The sequence below is a fragment of the Coregonus clupeaformis genome, chromosome 11 (genome assembly GCF_020615455.1).
Source record: "Coregonus clupeaformis isolate EN_2021a chromosome 11, ASM2061545v1, whole genome shotgun sequence".
Lineage (NCBI taxonomy): Eukaryota > Metazoa > Chordata > Actinopteri > Salmoniformes > Salmonidae > Coregonus > Coregonus clupeaformis.
The window spans coordinates 51,011,889-51,020,611 of record NC_059202.1 but is presented as its reverse complement, the minus strand read 5'-3'; the positions used below and the strand labels follow the sequence as shown (position 1 = coordinate 51,020,611).

General features: G+C 42.7%; 1 protein-coding gene across 1 annotated transcript in view; it reads right to left on the bottom strand.

Annotated features, from left to right (window-relative positions):
* Positions 1–1,180: 1,180 nt before the first annotated feature.
* LOC121577081 (cyclin-dependent kinase 17-like) overlaps positions 1,181–8,723 on the bottom strand; it is a 60,060-nt gene continuing 52,517 nt past the window's right edge. Inside the window, exons 12-16 of the mRNA XM_041890844.2 lie at positions 5,557–5,662; positions 4,411–4,453; positions 3,938–4,028; positions 3,567–3,644; positions 1,181–3,342 (exon numbers count right to left, since the gene is read on the bottom strand). Coding sequence (XP_041746778.2) covers positions 3,305–3,342; positions 3,567–3,644; positions 3,938–4,028; positions 4,411–4,453; positions 5,557–5,662 — 356 coding nt within the window. The 3' untranslated portion in view covers positions 1,181–3,304. The remainder of the gene's footprint in view (positions 3,343–3,566; positions 3,645–3,937; positions 4,029–4,410; positions 4,454–5,556; positions 5,663–8,723) is intronic.

Genomic DNA, 8,723 nt, shown 5'->3' with positions numbered 1-8,723 from the left:
TTGGCTGCTCATTTGTCTGGAGAACAACATAAGTTTGGCCTTGAATGCTTTCACATTGGAATACAGTTCATGCACAAAAACACAATTTCCCTGCAGTTTCACATTTAGATCGTTCAGATGCCCCAATATGTCCACACCGAAAGCAAAGTCGCTCAGCCAGTCTGTGTTTTACAACTCGGGAGAAGTCGTCAGACAAGTTTTACAACCACTTTGACAACATTTTCCAGCTTTAACACACTTTTACACAGGGCTTCCTGATGAATAATACAGAGAAGAAATATAAATTCCTCAGAGTTAGGGTTTTCTTCTTTTACTTTGTCTTGTAATCTTTTTAGTAGGCCGATGTTTTTACCGGTTAGATTTGGTGATCTGTTGTGACGTTTGTCAGTTTCCTCCACGGTAGATTCATTTTTTCCAAGCAGATAGACACCCTGTCATATAAATCAGAGTCCCTAGTTGATCCCATCATTGATTCCATTGCAAGAATTTCCTCTGTTATTTCAAAGTTCTCATTTATTCCTCTGACAAAAATGTAAAGTTGAGCGGCATTCAGAGTCCACTTTCCTCATTTTTGCAGCACTCATTTTTCACGTCAAAAGTCGTCAAGCGATGAAGTGGCTATGATGCCTGAGCGCATTCTGAATCTGACAGTAGGCCCAAATACAGAGTGCGCTGCCAGGCTACAGCGCCATCTATTGGAGGTTGTTTGTATATCATGGAATTAGTAATTTTAGGCCAAAAATCTTAACTCAAATATAATAATATTTAATACATTTAAAAAACGTCTCGCGGGCCGGATTGAAGTGCCCAGCAGGCCGAAGATGGCTGGACAGCAAACAGGTCTAGGACCAGGCTAGTTAAGCATAGCTTAGCGATGTATGACAACATGTACGACAGGATCCACACATCAGCTAACAAATGCTCTCTTCATGCACAGGGCTTGGTTGTTTTAATCTTGTACAAAATATATTTCTTTGTCTTTTTTTATGATTTTCATAATAGAATGTGAAACATTGTTGTTTCCATTGAATTACATTGAATTGCATTATATGCAGTGTGCTTTTTAAATAGTACCAGCTGTGCCTTTTCAAAATGTAAGAATATTATTGCTGTATTTCTCCTCCTTTAAAAAAAAAAATGTTTTATATAAAACATAATTATATAAAGAAGAGATTCCAAATCAATGAAAAAGCTTTGTAACACTTTAATGTTTTTTTGTTATGCAGTATATATTCTGTATAATTTTATATTGGTGAAAAGTTTTGAATAAACCTGAAGCATTGAATGTTGCAACTGCCTTCTGGTCTTCATATTATACAGTAGAAGTCTGAAGCACTGTGTGCAGAAGTGACACACCAGAAAACTTCTCCAAGTATTTTTCACCTTCAGTTACATTTTATTTTCTCTGAAAAAAATCAAGCTCAAATATAAGGAGGACATCCCCAACGACATGCCACACCAATAATAACAATGATCCACAAATAAACTTCATGTAATAGTATCATACAAAACATCAGGTAGGTAACACTGTTAAATTGACCGTAGCAGGCTCAGTACTGTATTCACTAGGAGAACTGGGCCTTCATTCATAAAGCGTCTCCGAATAGGAGTGCTGATCTAGGATCAGGTCCTCCCAGTCCATGTAATCTTATTCATAGTCTCTTCTCAGAGCCGCTGGAGTACCCAGAGTCTTATTCATTATGATCATAAAGGTATAACTGACCCTAGATCAGAATTCCTACTCTGAGATGCTTCATAAATATGGGCCTTGGACTAGTACTAAGAGCACCCTGAATAGAATCGGAAGGGTCCATCCGAAATAGCACCCTATTCCATATAGTCTACTACTTTTGACCAGAACCCCATAGTAGGGTGACATTTCGGACGCAACCGAGAAGTTCAGTGACTGTATGTGCGCTTCTTTTCCCATACAGAGCAAGCATGCAACACAATTATGATGAACGCAATCCAAAACAAGGTACGATTTTACAGTTGGTTGATGGAGGATGGGAATGAATGAATGTATGGATGGATGACAGTGGTTGGACAGTACAGTGGGATTTCAGCTCCGCTCACACATCCTTCATGACAGACACAGGAAGTTTGGTGCAATAGAGAGGAGAGGAGTTGTCATCATGCGGTGGTAATAGACGCGTTCCAGGTCGCCTACATCACAGTCACGTTGTGCAGGGTATTAGATTGTTAGGTCATATTGATAGATTTACTGTCATTAAAAAAATAGTTCCTCATTTGTAGAAGATCTATGACCAATTACATTTGTATCAGATTTCTACAAATGAGAAAGTAGCATTTCATATTGCAGGAACCCTCATCAATATGACTTAATGATCCAATAACCTGAGCAACCCATCTGCAATGTAGGTGACCTGGACCATGGCCAATGTCTCTGGGTGTTCAGAAGAATTTGGGAGTCATATATTTGTCACATTCCTGTAATGCCTATGTCAAATTCTACATGTCTTTGTCTTTCTGTTTTTTTTGTTCATTCATTGGTCATGAGTCATGACAAGAGACCACAGCATTCTGGAATGATATGACATTGCAAAGCAATCATCCAGACGGTCTCAATCTTCTCCCTATCGGCTTGCTTCCGCGCTCTAACTAGTAGGTGTTGGGAGCAATACTGTATGGTGGAAGCTCCAGATCTACATAGCTTATATCCACTAACAACTATGTGAACCTGTTTTCACCAAGCCAATCACTGCTCGCATATCTTCTATCAAAATGGAGGTACAGTATTTCAGGTTGACAGCAGGTGGATATGGTCAGGGCTGAACTGGCCTCAACAGTATCTTGTGAAATAAAAGGTCCAGAAATATGGATGATGTTTGAATGCACGCCAACAGAAAAGAGAAAATCCAAAACATCAGACTCCGCAACAACAAAGATCCCTCTGTCTGTCTGTCTTACACTCACACACACTTAGAGGAGTTTTGAGGTGGCAATAATGGAAATGAATGATGACTAAAGAGCAAAACACCACTTAAAAATAATAAAAAATCTATACACATTGCATGTTTTTTTTTTTAAAGTGACTGAGCCAGTTAGAATCTTCTAGACAGTAGTTGGATTTTTAGCAGCAAATTCTCCCAGTTTCACCGGGCCAGAACCACAGGGGCCAAACTGTACTGTAGATAGGGGCCCCTGGCAGGTAGGGGGGGGCCACACAGAGGGAGGAGGAGGGGGGGGGGGTATCCTACCCCCCTGGCCCTTGTAGATATCCATCTCTGGGACTGAACTGTCTCCGTCTGTATGACTGTACAGGTAGCTGTTGAACAGGAACCTAGAAGAGCATGCTCTGCCTTCTGTTCTTGCCATTACCTGAGGGATAAAACCAAAACAAAAGCACAAATTCATAATTTGAAGGGACTATTGTGTTATTGTGGTTTTATCTTAAACCACTAGGTAAATGAAGACGATTTGGAGGTGATAATAAATAAACACCTTTTTCAGGGTATTAATGTATATTGAATGTTTTTAAATTGTTTTTCATTTTTGAAAAATGGAAACAGTATTAAAATTGATCCCTGGGGGACTCCACTCACCTGACTCAGGATAGTTAGAGTTCCTATAGCCAGGATCTCTTTGCAGTTGGACCTCCTTCAGTGTAAATATGGATATGCCTGTCACACAAACACAAAAGAGAGAAAAGGAACGAAGATAAGCATTACCATAGCCAGAACAATTCCATTTCCATATTTAGAACACTCAGAGCTTTGTTACACAGTTGCAGCTGACTACTTGAGTGTGTAAACTGCAGACTGATATCACTAGAACAGTAAGCAGAGCCTGCCAAGTCTCCAGCCCTGCTCTCTGGCAGTGTGTGTGTGTGTGTATCACTCACTCTCTGGCAGTGTGTGTGTGTGTGTGTATCACTCACTCTCTGGCAGTGTGTGTGCGTGTGTGTATCACTCACTCTCTGGCAGTGTGTGTGCGCGCGTTCCCAGGCTGCTGAAGTAGGGCTCTCTCATCGACTCATCTGCAGACATCCGCTTCTTGGACTCGTACTGGAAAAGCAACGACAGAGAAACATTACAGTGTGTGTGTGTGTGGGTGTGTCCCTCTATTGGAGAACTCATGACATACAAACATCACCACTCTGCATTTCAACTCCTGCCTACAGGAAGCTAAATAGTAAGTCATATTAAATATTAAATAATGTACTGTACACGTCTACCTTCTGGTGAAGTTATTATAGGCCATGTGTTCACTGAGTGTTCCCTTACAATTCTCCCAGTTTTGTCCAAGTACATTGTCCCAATGTAACATCAACATGTGACTGGTTTTCAGATACGGGTGTTGGAACAGTGGAGCAACGCTTCGGATGATTGTTTATTCAATGAGTTCATGTGTTTTTATCCGTCCCTATTCAAATATAGTGGAACTCACTTTTAGAAATGACAGAAGCAGGTCAATGCCGTCAGTGTCTAACCTGAGAACGGAGAACCACAGAGAGCGAGAGAAACAGAGAGAGAGAGAGAGAGAGAGAGAGAGAGAGAGAGAGAGAGAGAGAGAGAGAGAGAGAGAGAAATACAGAGGGGGAAGGGACAAGGGAGAGAACAGAGGGAGAGGAAAGAGAGAAACAGAGAGATAGAGAGAGAAATACAGAGGGGGAAGAGACAAGGGAGAGAACAGAGGGAGAGGAGAGAGAGAAACAGAGAGAGAGAGAAATACAGAGGGGGAAGAGACAAGGGAGAGAACAGAGGGAGAGGAGAGAGAGAGAAAACAGAGAGAGACAAGGGAGAGAACAGAGGGAGAGGAGAGAGAAACAGAGAGAGAGAGAAATACAGAGGGGGAAGAGACAAGGGAGAGAACAGAGGGAGAGGAGAGAGAGAGAGAGAAATACAGAGGGGGAAGAGACAAGGGAGAGAACAGAGGGAGAGGAGAGAGAGAAACAGAGAGAGAGAGAAATACAGAGGGGGAAGAGACAAGGGAGAGAACAGAGGGAGAGGAGAGAGAGAGAGAGAAATACAGAGGTAGAGCGAGGGATAGGAGAGAGAGATTGGGAGGGAAAGAGATACAGAGAGAGACAGGGGGGACATAGAGAACAGAGGGAGAGGTGTTAGATCAGTGGGAGTGACTCATGGTGGTGTAGCAAACTCTAGGAGTCGACTATTCCACAGGATGTCCTCCACAGGAAGTGAAGCACACACACGCACACAAACACACACACAGAAAGCAGCACAGCACAAAAGCACAGCACACACACACTCTCAGAAAACATTTTTCAAAGCAGAATGGCCAGTAATACCAAGGTACTTCACTAAAAAAGAAACACCTGGATTTTACACATAAGCCATTCACTTTGGGAAAAGAGCTGACAAGGGATATGTGGTGTAGCTACTTGTTGTGGGAATCTGTGGAAATCGCTTTGGAAAAGGCGTCTGTCTGATAAGGGGCGAAATCCTAACTTACATTCAAGTCAAATGTTCACTTATTCATGCATTGGCGACAATTTGAGAACTTCAGTGGATGTTAGGACAATATTTATTCATATGAAACCCCTCAGCTCCAACCACAGGCAGCCCTACATACCTGGGTGCATGGTTGATAAGGGGCTGTGTCTTGTACTTGGGGAACTTGTAGGACTTGAACTCGTCCATGGAGGAGATCCCAGGCCAGCTGTCCTCTGTGGGTGTGCCTGTTTGAGGGGGGTGGGGGAGAGGATATTCAGACATACAGGAAGGCTAAAGGCCCAGCGCAGTCAAAAACGTGATTTTCCTGTGTTTTATATACATTTCAACACTACGAGGTTGGAATAATACTGTGAAATTGTGAAAATAATGATAATGCCCTTTTAGTGTAAGAGCTGTTTGAAATTTTCAGTTTTCCTCTCTCCACTCAAACCACTCCTTGACAGTCCAAGCTAAATTAAACAATCACAGTGCGGTACTTAATTGTTAACCAGAAATGATTTGATATTGAGATAAAAACAGCTGCATTGGACCTTTAATCATAACAGCTGACTTAGATTAACTTTACTTTTCCAGAGACAATTTTATGTGTGGTACTGTGGCATATACACTACCAGTCAAAAGTTTGGACACACCTACTCATTCAAGGGTTTTTCTTTATTTTTAAAAAATTTTACACTGTAGAATAATAGTGAAGACATCAAAACTATGAAATAACATATATGGAATCATGTAGTAACCCAAAAAGTGTTAAACAAATCAAAATCAAAATATAATTTATATTTGAGATTCTTCAAAGTAGCCACCCTTTACATTGATGATAGCTTTGCACACTCTTGGCATTCTCTCAACCAGCTTCATGAGGTAGTCACCTGGAATGCATTTGAATTAACAGGTGTGCCTTCTTAAAAGTTAATTTGTGGAATTTCTTTCCTTCTTTATGCGTTTGAGCCAATGAGTTGTGTTGTGACAGAGAATAGCCCTATTTGGTAAAAGACCAAGTCCATACTATGGCAAGAACAGCTCAAATAAGCAAAGAGAAACGACAGTCATCATTACTTTAAGACATGGTCAGTCAATCCGGAAAATTTCAAGAACTTTGAAAGTTTCTTCAAGTGCAGTTGCAAAAACCATCAAGCGCTATTATGAAATAATAGGTGGTAAGCGTAGGGTAGGGTAAGGGTAGGTAACAACACATCTGCCAGGCTGATCCTCAACACGGGGGCACCTCAGGGGTGCGTTCTCAGTCCCCTCCTGTACTCCCTGTTCACCCATGACTGCATGGCCAGGCACGACTCCAACACCATCATTAACTTTGCTGACGACACAACAGTGGTAGGCCTGATCACCGACAACGATGAGACAGCCTATAGGGAGGAGGTCAGAGACCTAGCCGTGTGGTGCCAGGATAACAACCTCTCACTCAACGTGACCAAGACAAAGGAGATGATTGTGGACTACAGGAAAAAAAAGAGGACTGAGCACGCCCCCATTCTCATCGACGGGGCTGCAGTGAATCAGGTTGAGAGCTTCAAGTTCCTTGGTGTCCACATCACCAACAAACTATCATGACCAAGACAGTCGTGAAGAGGGCACGACAAAGCCTATTCCCCCTCAGGAGACTGAAAAGATTTGGCATGGGTCCTCAGATCCTCAAAAAGTTATACAGCTGCACCATCGAGAGCATCCTGACTGGTTGCATCACCGCCTGGTATGGCAACTGCTCGGTCTCCGACCGCAAGGCACTACAGAGGGTAGTGCGTACGACCCAGTACATCACTGGGGCCAAGCTTCCTGCCATCCAGGACCTCTATACCAGGCGGTGTCAGAGGAAGGCCCTCAAAATTGTCAAAGACTCCAGCCACCCTAGTCATAGACTGTTCTTTCTGCTACCGCACAGCAAGCGGTACCGGAGCGCCAAGTCTAGGTCCAAAAGGCTTCTCAACAGCTTCTACCCCCAAGCCATAAGACTCCTGAACAGCTAATCATGGCTACTCAGACTATTTGCACCCCCACCCCATCTTTTTACACTGCTGCTACTCTGTTAATTATTTATGCATAGTCACTTTAACTCTACCCACATATTAGCTCAACTACCTCAACTAGCCAGTGCCCCCGCACATTGACTCTGCACCGGTACCCCCCTGTAAATAGCCTCCCTACTGTTATTTTATTTTACTTCTGCTCTTTTTTTCAACACTTTTTTGTTGTTGTTGTTTTATTTTACTTTTTTATTAAGAAATAAATGCATTGTTGGTTAAGGGCTGTAAGTAAGCATTTCACGGTAATGTCTACACCTGTTGTATTCGGCGCATGTGGCAAATAAAATGAATTGATTTGATTTGAACTGGCTCTCACGAGGACCGCCACAGGAATGGAAGACCCAGAGTTACCTCTGCTGCAGAGGATAAGTTAATTAGTTACCAGCCTCAGAAATTGAAGCCCAAATAAATGCTTCACAGAGTTCAAGTCACAGGCACATCTCACCATCAACTGTTCAGAGGGGACTGTGTGAATCAGGCCTTCATGGTCGAATTGCTGCAAAGAAACCACTACTAAAGGACACCAATAATAAGAAGAGACCTGCTTGGGCAAGAAACACGAGCAATGGACATTAGACCGTTGGAAAATTGTCCTTTGGTCTGGAGTCCAAATTTGAGATTTTTGGTTCCAACCGGCGTGGCTTTGTGAGACGCGGTGTGGGTGAACGGATGATCTCTGCATGTGTATTTCCCACCGTAAAGCATGGAGGAGGAGGAGGTGTTATGGTGTAGGGGTGCTTTGCTGGTGACACTGTCTGTGATTTATTTAGAATTCAAGGCACACTTAACCAGCATGGCTACCACAGCATTCTGCAGCGATACGCCATCCCATCTGGTTTGCGATTAGTGTGCCTATCATTTGTTTTTCAACAGGACAATGACCCAACACACCTCCAGGCTGTGTAAGGGCTATTTTACCAAGAAGGAGAGTGATGGAGTGCTGCATCAGATGACCTGGCCTCCACAATCCCCTGACCTCAACCCAATTGGGGTGGTTTGGGATGAGTCGGACCGCAGAGTGAAGGAAAAGCAGCCACACGTGCTCAGCATATGTGGGAACTCCTTCAAGACTGTTGGAAAAGCATTCCAGGTGAAGCTGGTTGAGAGAATGCCAAGAGTGTACAAAGCTTGAATGAGTAGGTGTGTCCAAACTTTTGACTGGTACTGTACAAGCAAACTAAAATGATTAATAACACACAACAGTGCACAACATTGAATTACATAGGTAAGAGAGAGCAAATTGATT